Genomic DNA, 19,393 nt, shown 5'->3' on the forward strand with positions numbered 1-19,393 from the left:
AGTATTTCGATAATTTATTTTATAATTATTTTGATTGTTATATTTGAGTTGATGATCTTTTTACCTTCAGGTGATATCAGGTATCTTATAACTCATATTTATGTACAATAATTTATAACATTATATTATTGTTATTATTTCAATATTTTTCCTTCATACTTACTTTGATTGTTGTATTTGAGTTTGATAATTTTTCTATCTTCAGGTGATATCAAGCATCTTATAATTCATATTTATGTATCAAGTATCTATTATACGCGTAAATAGTTGTGATATTTAGTTGATGACAAACAAAAAAGAATGAGTAGAAGAAATACCTAATGACTAATAGTGAACACTTACACTATGTTTGATCATTGTTATCCATTGTATTGTACTGTATCGTTATTATATCTACAATGTTTGTTTTGATTATTACTTAAAATATATTGTATTGTATTATTAAATTTCATTGTTACGTAACAATGAAAACCCCTATTTTATGGAACAACCATGGTGTGTTCCCATGGTTACTTAATTTATTTTTCCAATTATATATAATATTTCAAAATACTATTTTACCCTTTATCTTAATTATTTAAATTTAGACAAACCTCCTACCCTAGAATAATTAAGCATATTTTAGTAAATTTATAAATTACAATACAATGCGATACGATCAAACCAAACAATTAAAATGTTATTGAACAACAACAAATAATAATACAGTCTAGTCAAACATTGTATTTACCATACAATACAATACAATAGAGTACAATACATTATGAAATAATGAGTAACAATGATCCAAATAAAGTGTTAAATTCACAAATAATCACTTATTAATAGAGTAAGAATTTTGTTGGAACTAGACCTCTAAGCACTTAATGACGCATTAAAGATTGAACAAAACTCCTTACTTAATCTATACATAGAATGATATTTATGGTATGTTTGAGTTAGATATTCGATAGATTTTATAAAATTATTATATTTATTTTGATTTTCGAGTAGATATTGTTATAATAGATTAATTCCTTCTAAGAGAGATTATAACTTAATTTTGAGAAGGTTTAGTAAAGATTTAAAGATGATTTGGAGGAAATTTGAGAATTAAACTTGAGGTTAAAGATGCACATTTTAGATTCTTGTTTAATATTTAAGTCTATGATAAATTTATATTTAGGTTTATAAATAAAATTAATAATTATTATGTATGTTAATAAAGTGTAATTGTAATAGATTGACTCCTTTCAAAGAGTTTATAATTTTATTTCAATTAATTTGAGGGAATTTAGCAAGGATATAAAATGATATTGGATGAAATTTTATATTTCATCTTAAGACTGAATAACTTATAAATCTCATATTTGTATTTAAGCTTGATTTTATAACAGACTTATATAAATATATCAAACTATATGAATATATATGTTAATTTATAGAATTCTAATTCAGTTTATACTAAATAATTTAAATATATTTATATTATCTTCTTTTTAATAAAATAAGATCTTATAAATTTTTCATGATCATATTTTTTTTTATTATTAAAAGTGAATCGTGAACTATAATATATATTTTAACCCAAAAAAAGAAAAAATAATAATTTGTCATTAGTAATAACAAAAAAAAGTATATATTAGTAGATTTTTATGTAATTAGTGAATTTCCATCCAAATTCCACACTCTAAAACTGATTTTTCACAGTATATATAGAGCACGATTTTCCGCCCCACTCACTATCTCTCTACTAACAGAATTCGCTAACGCACTTTCTCTCTCTATAATTTTCAGTTTGCATTCATCTGTTATACAAAAACGTAACTGAATTTTCCGGCGTCGTGTTTTGCCCGGACAATGGCGTCGCTATACGTCGGAGACCTTCACGACTCTGTGACCGACGGCCAACTCTACGAAGCATTCTCAGAGTTCAAAAACCTCGTTAACGTTCGCGTCTGTCGCGACTCTTCTACGGGCCGTTCTCTCTGTTACGGCTACGTGAACTTCATTTCTTCTGAAGACGGTATATACTGTATCTTTTAGTATCGCTTGCACTGTTAATTTTCTGTTCGGTTTTCTTCGTTCGAATTTTGTGCGAAATTCAGTTTGACATTTGTTTGCATGGCGGATTTCGATGAGAATTTCGTGTTTTGGATTTTTTATATGACTGATCAATGCGAAAATTTGAGACTGAGATATGTATTTACGGAGTAGAGCTATATTTTATTCCTAAGAATGCAGCTGAAGTTTTAGCAAGACGGTGTATACTGTATTGTTTTGTATCGCTTGTACTGTTAAATTTCCGTTCGGTTTTCTTCATTCGAAGTTCATGCGGAATTCAGTTTGACATTTGTTTTCATGGCGAATTCATATAAAAACTGTGTTTTGATTTCTTATATAACTGATCAATGCGGAAATTCAAGACTGAGATATGTATTTACGGAGTTGTACTAAATTTTATTCCTAAGAAATTGTGTGAAATGCAGTTCTTGTTTACTTATATTTTCGTGTTTCTGTGCCTATGTGTATCCTATATGTTTGTATGGATTTGTTCCTTGGACCTAATTGTGTAATTGACTCGAGAACCTATTGGTTTAGGTAAATATGTTATCCACTCGGTTGTGAATATACATTTATAAAACGAAAAGGACAGGGTTAGATTTCTTTATTATGGAAAAATAAGGAGAAGTTGGCCATTTTTTGTTTCAGTATATGATATATGAAGGACAATGACGAGATTGGATTTCCACTGGTATGTAAGGAATGTTAGATTTCATTGATGGAGTTGTATTTAGTGGTAATAGATGGTGTTCAGACTCCAGAAATGAAGTATTGATAGTGAGCCCTCCCCTGTATGGCTGGATTAATTTCATTCTGAATCATTGAGAATAATCAGTAAAACACAGTTTGTCCGAGAGCGAGAGGAAGAAGCTATAGTTCTGGTTGGCGAGTTCTTTGTTTGTTATTAGTATTTATTTATTTTGTTGTGGTTACTCCTGCATGCTATTTGTTCAAGTTATGCGTCTACTTATATGATTGTTATATCTTGCAATCGAGGGAAGATGTAACTGAAAATCTTGAGGATTTTATGATGTTGATTAGTAATGGAATGATCTTCTCTGCAGTGAGTCATTTCAGTGGACTATTACTGAAGTTATTTTTACTATGGATTAGTTGATGATGTGGCTAAGGAAATAATTAATTGTAATTTGAGATTTTGTTACTATAATTGGTCAAATTGTTTGTTTTTTGGTGTGAGTCATCTGTGTAGTTCTTTCAATGAAGTCCATCAGAGAGTAGTGTTGTCTTTTGATGGACTGTTACTTCAGCCTTGATGTTTTATAAAACACTGATGAATTCACTAAATGAAGGTTATCCGAATGATTTGCCTTGGTCTTATGTATTTTAATTTGATTGATTTGTAGTCTAGTTTCTGTTTTGTGGAATGTTGAGGACCAGTGAGTTGCTCATTTTGTCACTTAATGTTGTTTCCGTTGACATAACATTGTCCGTATGATCTGATCTGTGATTTGTTATCATAAGTATGAGCTAACCTTTTAAAATTGTACAAGTTGTATCATCTTTTTTCTTAGTTGCCTGAGAAAGCTGTGGTTTTTCCTGCTCTGTGAGCGGAACAGATCAGCTCATGACTTTTTTTGTGGTTAGCATTTATTAAGCTTCGTGCTCTGAACCAGTGACTAAAGGGACAATGATTGCAAATACAGAACTTTTGTCTAATTATTTGGTTGCTTATGATTTGTTATTGTGTACATCTGACTTTCTTTTCCTCAGAGATCTGTGTGAGTTTATTTTTCACATGGAAAGCTTCTACTGTCTTTTTAAATGTGAACAGCTGTGCGTGCTATTGAGGTGAAAAATCATTCCACCCTCAATGGAAAAGCTATAAGGGTTAGTTGGTCCCGTCGTGATTCTGATGTGAGAAGAAGTGGAGCTGGAAATGTATTCGTCAAGGTACTTTTTAAGGACTGGATAACTGTCATTCATTTTGAGATCTTAATAGTTTTTTTTCCCTTATTGCTTTGATCCCTATGTGAAAATGATTTGGGATTTTGCTGCAGAATCTAAATGATACAATTGACAGCACGAAGCTTGAAGAAATATTCCAGAAGTTCGGAAATATCTTATCCTGTAAAGTTGCTGTTTCTGAGGATGGAAGGAGTAAAGGATTTGGCTTTGTACAGTTTGAGACTGAGGACAGTGCAAACACTGCTATTGAGGAGCTCAATGGATCTGCTGTTGGAGGAAAGGAGATGTACGTGAAATTCTCTCGGCTATAATTTATTGTGATCCTGATGAACTTTGATAGAGTATATAGAAAAAACTGTTTCTCTTGCACACTTTTAATCTTATTTTGTCCCCAAAATTTTTGCATCCATTCATGGATAGGTATGTAGGGAAGTTTGTCAAAAAGAGTGACCGGGTCCTGCCCAGCCCTGATGAGAAATATACAAATTTGTTCATCAAGAACCTGGGTCTTGACATCTCAGAAGAGCATCTTAGAGAGAAGTTCTCTGAATTTGGGAAAATTATCAGCTTGATCATTGCGAAAGATGAGAATGGATGTTCAAAAGGTTTTGGTTATGTGAACTTTGAGAATCCAGATGATGCTAGGAGAGCAAGGGAAGCTATGAATGGATCAAAACTTGGTAGGTTTTGATTTTATGTTGCTGTCGTATTCTCAGATGTAACTAACAGCTACAGTGTTCAAGAGTCTTATATGACCTGTATGCATTGGGCAGGCTGCAAGATCTTGTATGTAGCAAGAGCACAAAAGAAAACAGAACGCGAACAGATATTGAGGCGTTTGTTTGAGGAGAGAAGGAAGGCGCGACTTATTAAGTACCAGGTATCTTTGTTCCTCATTTCCTCATTCAAAAGATATATGTTACTGTAGAAAAGATGTCTTACTATATTGTATTGTCCACTTTTTGATCACGATTAATGTCATCATAGGGTTCAAATGTGTACGTCAAAAATATCGATGGTGATGTCAAGGATCACGAGTTGCGTGAACTGTTCAGTCGATGTGGCAAAATCACTTCTGCAAAACTTATGCTAGATGAAAAGGGAGTTAGCAGGGGCTTTGGATTTGTATGTTTTTCCAGACCAGAGGAGGCCAATAAAGCGGTGAATACTTTTCATGGTAAGTTATATATTTTTTTACTCGGTCTAGATCATGGTGAATGTCAAGGCACTGAATGTTGTTTCACATGAGCTAGTACTTGCAATAAATTTTGGTGCTATCTAACATCTTCTTTCCTATTACGTTTTTGAGCACAGAAATCCCAGCTTAAGTAAATAAGTAGTACTACTTTACACTGTTTTCTTTCTAAAGGAGGTGTCAGAAATAATGAAGTGTAACAGCATGGATAGAGTTCCTGAATGACTCTATCAATATGGATATACTCATGAAATTCAGGGTTAAGGGGTTATAGAACTCCAGAATTTTAGTGCAGAAATGCATGTCTCTGTCAAATGCCTCAGGCCTTAACTTTAGATTCCGTAATGCCTATATGGGTATCATGTCAGACAAGCAACTTTTTGTTTGGTTGGTCTAGTTGAGTTTAGGCTAATTGTCCCACATATGGTTCATCCACTTTCTCTTGTTGAATCTGAACAAGATATGATGATACTGTTGTGGAATTCTGGCCTCAAAATTCTTTGTACTGAAAGTTAGAAAATTTCTCTTAAGGTCCCTATCAAGTATATTGACGTTGCTAGACATTCCACAGGATATATGTTAGGCCAAAAGACATTGTATGTGGCTATTGCTCAGAGGAAAGAGGAAAGGCAAACTCAATTACTGCTTAAGCATGCACAAGGAATTGCAGGTCTCGCTGGCTCTTCCGCTTTTTTCCCTGGTGGATATTCCTCTCTGTACTACCCAGCCCTTGGTGATCTACAAGTATCTGAACAACCAGGGCTCTTGTATCAGCCTCTGAGTATGAGGCATGGTTGGATGGTCAATGGATTTCCAAACTCTATTAGCCCTTCTTATCAAGCTTCCTTGGTTAGTCCAACTGTAAATTTTCATAATACTTCGGCAATTTTACTACTTCATTGAGTTGGATAAACAGAATTTGAAATTTTCAGCAGTAGTCTGGAGGCACTAAATTGCATGGGCATGCTTCAGGTTTAAACCTAAGATGAAATTTCTTACCACTTATGTTTCATTTTTCAGATTCCTAGTGCTTCACAATATAGGCAATATAGGGGAAAGAAGAACGGACATATGCCAGTTCCAGATGTGCCTTACTGGAAGCAATCAGTGGCATCATCAAAACAACCTAGCTATACTCAAGTGGTTAAACTTCTTGCTATCCTTTTTCCATAAATTGAAATCTTGATCGACTGAGTCTTGTATTTTTTGATCTACAGTGTAATAGTTCAATATTTCAATTTACAATGCTTAAGTTGAATGTTTTTCTGAGACTCCTCCCTTAAAAATGTGTGACTTGCCTTTTTACTTCAATGGAAAAAGATAATGTTTTCAAATGCCTATTCAGAATAGTGATTAATCATTTTGCCAGGATGAGGATAAATATTTTTTTATTTGATTTTCAATTTCTGTGTACTGATTTATGTTTCCTTTTATGGTGTTCTTCATATATTCTTTTTATCTGAATCTTCTGATAATTATTCATGTATTTGAAAATCTAGGCCTCCACTTAACTAGTGTTAAGTATGTGATTTTTAGCCGGAAACTGTTCGATTGATTTGAATTATTGTTGCAACCGTAAGTCTGTAACTACAAGAATTAAAAGTATCATAAATCATTCAGCCCATATTTGCTCTATCTTTTAACTCAAGCATTTTTTAGTGGTTTTCTTAGCTTATATGATGCAAAATTGTTAATCTCACATGCAGATTACTTAGCATATGTATTTTAAAAGTTGAGATCTTTTTTCATAATTCGGTTATCATCTTGTTACTTAACTTCTGCCTGCACTGATTCTTCTTACAATCCTATCATGGAAAAGAAATTGTAGTCTATTTCTCAAATTGTTGTAACCCATGACAAAGTGCTGCTTTTTTAATTCACTAATATGTGTACATTGATGAGCTTCATTGTTTTAAGCTTCCTACTTTTGGTGCATGCCTTCACCTGGGTGAGAAGTATCCTGGGAAAGTTAAAAATTTTCTTTTGAATGATGGATCACAGTTAAGCACCCCTGTTGTAGTAACCACATAATTTATGCATGCTTTGCAGGTCAAATATGCACCAAATGGTTGTGGTATGAAGAAAGGATGTGTTTTCTCTGCTGGCACTAGTACAAAAGGATCATTATCTGAGGTTTCAGACAACCTGAGTACCATGCTTACTGATGTACCTCCTAAGCAGCAGAAACAGATACTTGGGGACCACCTTTATCCTCTAATTAGTGAATACAAGGTGAGCTTTTTCTCTATCCTTTATAATCCTCCTTTTCTCTTCTATAATAGCTACCCTATGCACTAATGCAAAATAATTTGTCTGCTGCAATTGTTTTGGTTCTTCATAGATTACCCAAGGGGTAGATAAACACTTTAAAGAGGACTTGATCCATCTCTGACAATTTTACTGATGTTGTGGGTGATCTGTCAAGAAGCTTTTGAAGCCATTTAGTTTTGAGCTTCGTTATCCGTTGGTTATATAAAGCTGGTCTAGCTTCTGTATCAGTCTTTGCTATTACCCTGAGAATTAACGAAATTAATATGCTTTTTGTAGCCCCATCTTGCTGCAAAGGTTACAGGAATGCTCTTGGAAATGGACAACTCAGAGCTTTTATCATTGTTCAAGTCACCAGAATCTCTGGCAGCAATGGTGCAACAAGCAATTGAGACACTCAACTTCCCCAAGACTGAAGTTTCCCCTCGAGATTCATGTCTTCCAAATCTTCTCTCTGCTAAGTTGCAGTCAACTTAGCAACGAATTATGCAAAAATGTTGAGAGGTTTCCATCAAGTTTGTGTCACTAAGAAATAAATCTAGCTAAGTGTTGTTTGTATGGTGGCTACTTGTACCATGATTTTGTGGCTGTTAATACTTCTCCGATATGACATGATAGAAACAAAATTGTTGTAGTTAATGATACTGCTATAGCATTTGGGTCGGCAATGTTATGTTTGACAATGTGTTTTGAAGTTGTCATTTCTTTACATGTTATAGTTGTATTCCATTTCATATTGGCTTTGTCAGATGATATTTGAGAAAGAATACCAGTGTGTTAGGAAGATGAAAAAACAAAGTTCCCTTCTTTCTGCAGAACTTAGACTCAATTGAATGAAGTTCCCCTCTTTCTGCACATCGAGTTTTGTTTATTGAGTAATTTATGCACTACAGATGTTTTGTTAAAACACACCATTTCGTTAAAACAGTACATAAATTCTATTTTGTTTACAAATCAATTCAGTCATAGAGAAAGAGTGAAGATGGTAATAGACTAAACAATTAAAGAGCCGAGAGATTAAGAAAAGTGAGAAAAATATTTCGACCCGCCACCCGCTCCACCCCACTTAATTTCTTTAAAAAGTTATTCCAACCCGCCCCGCATACCATTGACATCCCTAATTATAGCAAGCAAAAAGAAACAACAGCATAAGCCAAACTATAGATCATGTTTCAAGGAAGACTTATGATATACAGGACAAGTAAATTGTGTTCTTTGTTCACCCAAGAGCAATAAGCTCGCAGAATACACTCACTTTTTGAAGTCTAGATTACAATTCAACTTCTAGTTTACATGTCAGTAAAATCAACAAACCTTTTTTGATATCAGACTCAATGATTCCCTCCATTTCTCCTAATGCCTTCTCAAACTGCAGATTATCAGAATCAGTTGCCCTGACACTGCTGGTTTTGGGTAAAAAGCAATGCACGATTATCAGAATCAGCTCGTAACTCCTAGTCATTGGAATCAACTCATGAGTTCTTCCATTAAGCCCTGTAATTAAAGGCCAAGGCTAGAAGTTTTAGAAAAAAGTAGATGCATTTACTTCTCATGCAATTTTCTGTTGTATGGAAAATCACCTGAGAAATATACTGCTCTGCATCAGTTCGCCTAATGAAAAGAATTGCATGACGAGCAAGGTTGGCTAATTGGTCGCTGAGGACAACATTACCAATGTCATCGAGGACCCTCACCTTGATATAGGGATCTTTTGGAGGCACCATATCCTGTGAAAAGCAAAACAAAAGGAAACTAAGGTACTTGGCCGAGTCTCTATCATTTGCACTGAGCAGGTCTCCCAGTAAAAGTTTATGAGGAAAGCAGTCCCTTGCAGATTGATCAGATATTCTAGAAAACACATGGAGTGATGTCATATTTTTGCTTGTCAATGTAGTGTTTTATTTGAGCACGTTGAACTTCTGATAATCGAGCATCTGTTTAATTTACTTAATGCAAGCACTCACATCACTGCCCTAGCCTCGTGTTCTTTTCAGAGACAGTTCTAGTCCAAAGATTGATATAGTTATTCGAAGCCTAAAGTTAAATGCAATGAGCAAATTTCATACTTCCTACTCACAAAAGAAAGTAACAGAATAGGAAAAATCTGCCACCCTCCTTACAGATCACCATCCGCACTCCAATCCAAGCTTCCTTCTCTTGACCCCATGGCACACCAACATTGATGAGAGTGCAACAATGGGAGATGTGCAGACACGCTATGGCCTAGAGATTAAAAATACTTGTCGGGGAGCATCGTTAGGTCAGGACCCTTCAATGTTACAGAACTTCAAGAAATAACTTTAGCTTCAGATATATTAATTTTCAGACTTGCTGACACTTCATAAGAACCAGAGATTAATGAGCTAAACAAAACAAACACTAAAGTTCCATATCAACACAACCAAAGAAAAAAGAACAAGACACTATTAGCAGTGAATCATGCAACATTTAATGGACAGTTGCACTTTTTTCTGCTGTTTGGATTCAAACGAATTTTGGTAATGACACATACTGCTCCTAAATAGTCACAGATTACAACAATTAACCTTTCGAAGGAGGGAAATGCAAAATTTCTTCTAGGAGATCATACTATAATTCCAAGAGTACAGAAAACATGTCCTGGTTTGGTTATCAAAAAAAGAAAACATGCCCGGGTTAGGACTTACGACTTACCAAGAGTCTACTTTCTGCAATTTCAGGCATAGTAGTATTTGTTAGGTGTAAAAGTCAATACACTATAGTCTTTGAACAATATATCAGGATACAAAAAGAAGTTATGAGAAAAGAACACTTACCACCCCCAAATCAAGATCAAGTGCTGACATGTACGATTGGATAGTTGCAGCATGATTCTTAAAATATTCTTTCTCTGAGGTACTAAGCTTCTCTTCAATTTCTTCTGGGAGGACACGCTCAAGGGTCCATCCCAATCTTCGAACAACTTCTGAACGATTGTATCTAAAGGAACAACAAAGAAAGTCGACAACAAACATAAGAGATGCAGGAAGATCAGCAATATATGACCGTTTCCCAAGGACAACTCTGAAGCTAAGTGTTACTCACACATAAGCCATCAGACAGCGCTTGTTGCGAGTGAGAGACTGATGATGGATAAGCAGCCCGTGGTAATTATCATCTTTGGGGAGCTCTGGATTGGAACTTCTATCAGTCTCACGTGGATTATTGTCATCAGGTGATTCGTTATTTGAAACTGCGTCGTTCTGAGTTGGTTGGTTTGCACTTGAACTTTCTGTAGGAGCTTTTGCATTCATTTTCCTGTGTCAAACTCAAGATGGATAAGGTCTGAAAGTCTGAAACAAAGTTGTACTCCATTTGACACATAGAGAAGAATACACATGCGTAAGGAAAGAATGAATTTGTTGTGAAACACATTGTCAACATGCTGGATTTGACTCAATTTCAGAAATGAACCGAGACGAATCCAAGTTGACGTGTGATATTTGATGAAATTATATGCCTCTGGAATCTGGTGTATGGACATCAAATTTAACAGTTAGCCATTAGGACACTCATGCGTATCATGTAGCCAATTCAATAGAAGGTATGGATGAGGGAGGACAAGCACCTAATGCTCAATACTGAATAAGCAGCAAAGTTGAAAGCTTCAGAAACACAAACATAGCATTTGGCGCTACAAGACACAGAAACATTCTGAGGGCTTAGTGCCTAGGCACTAGAATGGCACAAACTTGGAGGCTACAGTGCCTAGGTGCCATCAGACAAATAGAACTATTGGAGCACAGTGCCAAGTTGCTATCAGACAAATACTGGTTCTTAGACGTGTTCTTACATGAAAACTATAAATATACCCTACCAGGGCTGAACATACCACAGCAGGAGGGAAAAAAGAGGGTTGGGTCTATTTCAACTTGAATTCATCTTCTACTTCCTTTCCTTTTGGCTTTATCTTTTCATGTCTAAGATTCTCGTTAGGATGTGCTTTGCTTTTAGCAAGAATTTATTCCTCCTTCCTTAACTGTAATGATCTTCATGTACAGTTTGGATTCTTAATGGCTTCTTGCTTATTATTGATGGTTATTCAAAATCTTAATCTTATGCTTCTCATTGCTTGACCATCATCTAGATTGGTAAGATGGATCAATTAAATTCTTGGTTGCCATTAAAATTTCTCCAAGGAACCATTCACCTTCATTTGATCTTCAAGGTAGAGGTTAAGTTTCTTGGGACAGACTGATAAAGAAACAATATGGATTATAACTGGGATATAGAGACTACTTTCTTCCCACTATTTTTTTTTAATCCGATAACTTTGTATATTACTACAAGTCCTTTTTTCCTTTTAATTCTTTACACCCAATCCATTTGTTTCTCCTTACACCTTAGTTGGTATTCTTAATTCTAGTTCTTTGGATTTAGAACATCAACAAGGCAGAGAACCTTTTCTTTAATTTTTTCTAAAAATGATGAAATGATAATGGAGATTAACACTCCATTGAATTTCTGACATGGTTTTGGGGGAGGGAAACAAGGTTGAGTTAATATTTAAAGTGGCGACACAGACAGAGACAAAAATAAGAGCTTAACAAGAGTTAGCTGAAAGAATGTAATGGCTGCGTCAAAGCAAGACATAACTTCCAATGGGACCGCTTTTACATTAAAGCAAAAACTTCAGAAAATTCAGCATGCTGACACACAAGTATTATGGAGAAGAAAAGCATATGATAGAGCACTGATGAAGTATGTATGTTCAAGGCCTAGATCAGAAGCAAACTGGACAAGAACACAGGTAAAATAGGACAGTTTCAGGATATCAGTTAAGAAAATACACGAGGTATACTTTTGTCAGTAAAATATTTGCAACAATAAGAACCATATAAAAAGCTCACCTAACTACTGTAACAAATAGCATGTTATGAGTTATACAGCAATAAGGTTGCAGAAAGAGATGAATAACAAAGAAAGAAAGCTTGGGAAACCACAAGGATATTGTTAAATATACCTCACCAAGGAATTGAGGTGCAGGAAATGGCTGTTACATTCTTCAAGTACTTGTGTAACAAGGTCAGTCTGCATCGAACAAAGAACTTTTCTTTAAGTATAAAACTCTAAGTAAATAGTGGACCAAATATGTAATGAATCAAAATGTTTATAACATTCAAGTAGCAGCAAAGAAAGTGACCCTGCCGAACATAAACTTCATTTTAATGTAAGAAGCACTCATGATCACTCATTTTCTAATAAAACTCCTTAAAAAAGAAGAAGTGGAACTACATGTATACTTCTGTTAATAACAAGATCAATATCTTGGATGTATGAAAAACCCACTACAGCATTATGACATGCATAATAATGACAAACATCTACCTGGCTACCTTATTCCTCTAGCATGAACCCATATATTATAAATGCAAGATGATTGCATGTTTATATTAGCATTAATAACAATAGGGGCAAGAAGATAACGTCAAATCTCAGTGAGTCAACACCTATCGTCTATACAATTTTCACAGCCTACATGGAAATAATGCAAATGATTAAAACTATCTGCAATTTAATTTCTAGTAAGCTGATCTAATATAGAATGAATTGCATACATTAAAAGCTGCAAGCTGCCCGGGTTCGCTCTCTGCAAATTCTTGAACTAATTCTCTCCCCTTCTTCCCGTACATTTCTTCCAATTCAAATGGGCCAAGCACTAATCAATTTTTACCTGCAGTCACTGAACCATTCCTCAAACACGTAAATCTGAAATCCCTTAAAATTGGAAAATCAAATAGTACTTATGCAACTATTTTCTTATATCGGAATTCCCATCAAGTAGTTTTTCTAAGGCCTGAATAAGAGTATTCCAATTTTGTCGAATATTTTTGGCATAACTAATATCAAATAATTTCTCTACAGAGTTACAAAAGTAATGTTTTTTCTTAAATGAACAATTCCAATCTAGTGACAGTAAATTGAGTTACAAATACAAAAAGAGAATACTTGTTCAGTGAGAAGAGCGAAAAACAAGTACAATTTACGGTTACTCGGGTGATATGTGAGCTTGTGTTTGCTGTTCATGGAAGAAAAGAGCTCCAGAAATAGCTGGAAGGTAAGATCACTCTACTATCAAGCTTTCAAATTTGCAGATTTGATGCATTTGAAAGCCAAACACATAAAGACTTCAGTTGGATCATCCTATTTTACTTACCCAGTCAAATTTAGCAACCCACATCGATATGGAAGAATGGACATGAATAGTAGCAACAATGAGTTGATCTTTTTCTCAATTCGAACGAAACTCATCGAGTAATTACCATAAGAATCACTAATTTCAAAATTTGGGGATCTGGGTTTGCTTTAAATCCTTTGAAAATCTCTTTGGATGTTTCAGATTTAACAAAAAAAATTGTCAAAAATGATGAAAATATGAGTTAACTAAAGCATTTCATCAAACACCTAATGTGCACAAACCCAGAAATTGCTTAAAGGAAAACAAAAACGAAATCGTATCTACGCACCTTTTTTCAATTGATTTCCTTAACAAGAAAGTTGAAATGTAATTTTTGTAATTTGATTTCTGCTTCGCCGAAATTTGATTCAAGAACAATTTTGGCGGGAGTTTCTTCAACATTCCAAAATTTAACCGCCAAAATCAGAAACCAAAAAAAAGGGTATTATATAAATTTAAAATAGAGTTTAGAAACTACACTTGGACCTCATAAGTTTAAGAAATAGGCAATAAGACCCACTTAATTCATAGAAGTATCCATTTTGGTCCTTTTGTTCCTTCTTGTTTTCTCACTAGGGTTTGTTAATTGTTACCACTTAAATGTCTCCATTAGTCTGAATTCATATCACATAAGGCTAATTGCACGAAGAACGAGCACTTCGTATTAAAAATTATTTTCATTCCGAGGCTGAAGTTCGAGACAGTAAAATAAAGATAATGGATAGATCTATTCATCTTATCATAATTCTGCATTATTAGTCCTTACATCTCGTGAATAGGAAATTTCAACAAGATTTAGAAGCGAAATGTATTTACAATTATTCTCATCTAAGGTATAAATGATAGAACTATATAAGTTGTAAATTGTTAGTTTGGCCATACATTTTGGTAAGAATAATAATTTAATAAATCAACTAGTATAGTCTTCTTGCCTAAGAAAAAAGAAGTTTGATTGCTCAATCTTTAGGGTGTTTTTATTAATTAAAAATCTAATAACACATTAACCATAAAATATAGTACTAACATTAAGTAATGGCCACTATATATTAAGCTAAACCATATCATTATTATTACCAATTAGTAAATTTTTGGTTTTCTTACTTTTATTATGTATCCAATGCCCAAAAGCTTATGCCTTTTGTTCTTTTCTTATCACTTGTGATGAATGCCTTTATTTGTTTTGTCAAATTGTTATAATGAATATTTATAATGTTGCAAATACTCTAGAAAAGACAAATTGAATTTGGCGGTAAGTTCGAAATTCGTTTATTATTAACTTAACGTCTCAAAAAATTTTTTATCAGAAGTATTAAAAAGAGAAAAGGCTCAAATATGTCATTGAACTTTCAGAAAATGCTTATTTATGCCATGAGTTAAAGGTTTGACTCATTTATGTCATTACCATTAAAGAAAATGTTCATTCGTGCCATTATTTTTCAACAGTGGTTTTACATAACCATTTTTGACACATGACCAATTATAATTAGGCCACATCATCAATTTTTTTAAATAAAAAAAAGAAACAATTCAATTTTTTTTTCAGAATTATGATTTTTTTATTTAAAAATTGATGACGTGGCCTAATTATAATTGGTCACGTGTCAAAAATAGTTTTGCAAAATCATTGTTAAAACATGAATAAATCTTTTCTTTAATGGTAATAACATAAATGAGTTAAACTTTTAACTGATGACATAAACGCGGAAACAGTGAAAAGGATTGACTACGTGTCGAACTGCGATTGGATAGATTGATTTGTTTTACTATTAGCACTTTGACAAGTAGTACCGTTTGTGGACTTGTGGTCCTCTCAAATTGGGAATCCATCCAAAAGCCCATAAAATATAAAAGAATTATTTTATGAAAAATAAATAAGGAAATTTACATAAATATACTACTAATAAAAAATATTTACTATTTATAAAAATAATTTTTAATCTTCATTTAATCATTTTTAATTCATTTATAATACAAGTTTAATACATATTACAATTTTTTTTTTATCATTTACATATAATACAAGTTCTAATGATAGTTAATACATTTATCACACATTTTAATACACTTATAATATAATGTGTCTAATTTTCACCATACAAACATAATATATTTCAAAAAAACAATTATAATTCATATAAATTGCATACATAATTCAATTTTAATATATATTGCAGATTTAACATAGTATTGTTATAAATGATAATAAATAAAAAATACAGCTAAAATCTGTAATTATTTATTAAAATGTATCAATTTATGTAATTTTTCCAAATAAATACTACCTCCGCCCACTTTTACATCAACTTTTAATTGTTGTAGTTTTCCTTTTTACAATCAAACTATAAAAAATTTTAATTAACATTTACAAAATATTTTTTAATCATAATGATATGAAAAAAAATATAATTTATAGTATTTTTTGTATAATTTATGAATATTTTTTAAGAGTTTGAACAAAGAGACAATTGGAATTTGAAGTGGGAACTTCAAGTGCAATATGCTTTATCCATTCTCCAAAGCTGATTTACTTTTTTGCAAAGTGCATGACCAAATATACTAAATTTTATTCAAAATTCACAACTACCACACAATTGAAATCTATAACTTCTTTTATCTTTCAACCTTTTTGAACAAAGTTAAGCATCTAATCCTATCGAGAGTTATGGTAGGATGAATAGGAATCGTCGACCCCTGATCAGGAGTCTCGTGGGAATACTATGTAGGGAGCTTCTGAGAAAGTCGAACGTCAATGTGGATACTAGACATTGAGTAGGAAAAAGAACAGCCTGGTCCACTAAGCTTCTAATATGCACTGGGTCCGAGGAATGGTTGGACAACAAGTGTCTATGCACGGTTACTACAGCTCGAACTTGTGATCTCCTGATCAAACGACATCAACTTTTTTCAGTGTAATGAAACAACATAGTCTTTTCAATACAACAAAAAAGATCCATGCCTTTTATAAAATCCTTATTTACACTAATATGAATATTCAAAATATCAAGACCATAGACATTTCTTTTTTTTTTCTAGGACTATGATACCTCTAACTAAACTCAATAGGCTCTTCTTGATCAACTATTTCACTTATGCAGTGAAGTTGCTGAACAACATCTTTCATGCAGGGTCTCTCTGTCTTCGTTTCTCTTAAACACGAAAGTGCAAGAGCCAGGAACGAGTCCATACCAGTCGTTACATTAGTCAAAGGCTCCTCGTCAAGCAAGCGTCTGTCCAATACATCTATAACTGAGCCATGGTTTTCTTGCTGAATGACATAAGAGACCAAGTTGACACTATTTTCGTCTCGAGAGAAGTCAACTGCCTTCTGAGAAGTAAGAAGTTCTAGTAACACAACCCCGAAGCTGTAAACATCACTTTTATCGGTTAGCTGGTAGTTGCGAAAATATTCAGGGTCCAAGTAACCTAATGTACCCTGAGCACAAGTGGACACATGACTCAACCCTGGACAAGCCAATCTTGATATCCCAAAGTCGGAAACTTTGGCATTGAATTCGTTATCCAGGAGTATGTTTGTAGATTTGACATCTCTATGGTAGATGGGAGGATAAGCAGCTGAGTGAAGATAAGCCAATGCTTCTGCAGTTTGTGAAGCAATTTTCAACCTTGTTTTCCAGTCAAGAAAGGTGGAGTACTTACCATGAAGATGATCGTGGAGGGTTCCGTTGGAAATGTATTCGTAAATCATCAAAGGCTGTTCAGCTTCTATGCAGCACCCTAAAAGCTTGACCAGGTTCCTGTGATTGACTTGAGAAAGTATCCCTACTTCATTGAGTATTTGTTGAGTGCTCTTGAGATTTCCCACTTTGGCTAACTTTACTGCTACAATAGTTCCATCGTGAAGCTCGCCTTTATAAACTTCTCCGAAACCACCACGGCCCAAGATTCTGTCTTTTGAGAATCCATTTGTAGCTTTCTTCATCTCCTTGAGACAAAACATCCTGGACGGTTTTCCACCGTTGTTTGATTTTAGAATGTCTTCTCTTGCCTTAGCAAGCCTAGCCCTGGCTGAGACTCTTCCTGATCTTTTCAACGCCACTGCAATCACCAAAACAGTAAAAGCCAAAAACAAGGCAATCCCAATAGATATATTTAAAACAAAACCAGAGTGTTTCTTCTTCATGCAATTTCCTAGACTTCGGTTCCAATAATATCCATGATTGCAAAAACAGCGAAAGACACCGTTTTTACCAGAAGGTGAACATTTAGAAGCTCCAGAGCAATCAGATTGTGATTTACAGTGTGGCTCGGGTGGAGGAGACCATTGAATTTCCAATCCCTCCTCCCATTCATTAGCTGGCTTCATAGCATCCAAGTGTAGAATGCTTCTAAATGCTTGGCAACCCGAGATATGCAGGCGTATCTTGTATGCTGAGGGCATACCGCCAGCAATAAATGTGCAACATGGATAAACACCACTTGCACACTGAAGTTCCCTTTTTGCATCTACATGTCCAGAGCTAAGCAGGTATTTATGGCACAAGCTAGAAGGTGTGCAATTTAAAGGGGATACAAGAAGACGAGGAGAACAATTAAATAAGAAGATAGTGTTAGAAGAAGTAACGTTAAACGGAAGAGACTGGTTCAACCACAGTCCCTCACTCACTGACGTGTCTTGTGTAACACAGGTACCAGACACCCAGGGTGATGGTTGCACCACCATACGCTGGAACGAGGCCATAACTCTGAGGATGACATAAGAGCTTCCATTAAGGGTATCAAGATAGAGCTTGTGAGAGTGAGGATCACAACGAATAGAATAGTCAGGGTTGCCACAGTTGGGATTCGTGCTCAATGGATATGGAACCTCTAGAGGACCACAGTTTGGACATGTCTTTTGAGAACAACAGTAACAAAAGAAGTAGAGTAACAGTAAGACATACAGGTTAGTTTTCCTCCTGTAAAGAATAGTCATGGTTATTTTGTGAGTGCAAAGAAGAGGTTGAAAACATTATGGTAGAAAGGATATCATAAGTGGGTAAATATAGGCAAAGGAAAGAGAATAAAGTGGGTGAATGAAAAATGAAAAGTATTCAAAAGAATCTAGTAAAAGCAAAAAGATTTGGCAATCATTGAACAAAGGGATTCTTATCTGAAGGTGACAAACACAAAAAGGGCAGCCTAGTGCACTAAGCTCCCGTTATGCGTGTGTCCGCGGAAGGGCCGGACCACAAGGGTCTATTGTACACAACCTCACCCTGCAATTCTGCCTGTAGAATTTTTTTTATACCTGCAATTCAATTACCACTTCCTGAAAAGAGGTATATAATCTTTGCTTATTAAGGAAAAGTCTTGCCTAAAGAAGGATAACGACAGAGAAACAAATTCTAAGGATGATTTCAGTTCCACATAATTACTTTGCAAGTTGTCAATAAATATACATGTGCAGCAGTCCTCTATTACCTCATCACTATATAATAATGCAGCCTGCAAGAAGTATGTAAACAACTCTGCCAACATAAAATTCAGTAACTAAAATCTATAAAGAGAGAGGGCCGCAAGACATAATGAGAAGTATAAGCCATCTTAGTAGATACTATAAATGTCATAATCTAGCCAATGAGAAGCTAAACAAATTATCCAAGACGGTGAAGTTCGACACCTAAATGACTCTTTACAGAGCTGAATTTGTCCTAAACTAAGTCTTAATGTCTTTTGTACTATTTATATCTCTGGGAACTAGTTGATTCACCCATGGTTGATTCAGTTATCTATATCTGAATTTTCTCACTGGCATTCTTCGGGGT

General features: G+C 34.3%; 3 protein-coding genes across 5 annotated transcripts; 1 reads left to right on the forward strand and 2 right to left on the reverse strand.

The window, feature by feature from the left end:
- The first annotated feature begins 1,730 nt into the window (after positions 1-1,730).
- Positions 1,731-8,166, forward strand: LOC107029736 (polyadenylate-binding protein 7). 2 transcript variants are annotated; one of them, XM_015231181.2, is made up of 10 exons: positions 1,731-2,005; positions 3,836-3,954; positions 4,062-4,255; positions 4,390-4,649; positions 4,743-4,849; positions 4,957-5,146; positions 5,736-6,013; positions 6,185-6,307; positions 7,214-7,396; positions 7,712-8,166. In XM_015231181.2, exons 1-10 carry the CDS (start codon positions 1,840-1,842, stop codon positions 7,907-7,909), a joined length of 1,818 nt encoding a protein of 605 aa, XP_015086667.1. In that variant the 5' UTR covers positions 1,731-1,839; the 3' UTR covers positions 7,910-8,166. The 2 variants fall into 2 exon arrangements, with proteins under 2 accessions (XP_015086667.1, XP_015086668.1); XM_015231182.2 differs by having other exon boundaries at positions 6,185-6,304.
- A 418-nt stretch (positions 8,167-8,584) lies between these two features.
- On the reverse strand, positions 8,585-14,041 carry LOC107029723 (DNA replication complex GINS protein PSF1). 2 transcript variants are annotated; one of them, XM_015231168.2, is made up of 7 exons: positions 13,918-14,041; positions 13,009-13,124; positions 12,414-12,481; positions 10,496-10,708; positions 10,228-10,390; positions 9,013-9,159; positions 8,585-8,926 (listed from the first exon to the last, which is right to left on the reverse strand). In XM_015231168.2, the coding sequence occupies exons 2-7, from the start codon at positions 13,081-13,083 to the stop codon at positions 8,900-8,902; spliced, it is 693 nt and encodes a 230-aa protein (XP_015086654.1). In that variant the 5' UTR covers positions 13,084-13,124; positions 13,918-14,041; the 3' UTR covers positions 8,585-8,899. The 2 variants fall into 2 exon arrangements, with proteins under 2 accessions (XP_015086654.1, XP_015086652.1); XM_015231166.2 differs by having other exon boundaries at positions 13,009-13,133.
- A 2,465-nt stretch (positions 14,042-16,506) lies between these two features.
- Positions 16,507-19,390, reverse strand: LOC107031187 (wall-associated receptor kinase-like 20). The gene is made up of 2 exons (XM_015232471.2): positions 17,838-19,390; positions 16,507-17,684 (listed from the first exon to the last, which is right to left on the reverse strand). Exons 1-2 carry the CDS (start codon positions 18,559-18,561, stop codon positions 16,675-16,677), a joined length of 1,734 nt encoding a protein of 577 aa, XP_015087957.1. The 5' UTR covers positions 18,562-19,390; the 3' UTR covers positions 16,507-16,674.
- Positions 19,391-19,393: the final 3 nt, after the last annotated feature.

Source organism: Solanum pennellii, chromosome 9, assembly GCF_001406875.1.
Source record: "Solanum pennellii chromosome 9, SPENNV200".
NCBI lineage: Eukaryota > Viridiplantae > Streptophyta > Magnoliopsida > Solanales > Solanaceae > Solanum > Solanum pennellii.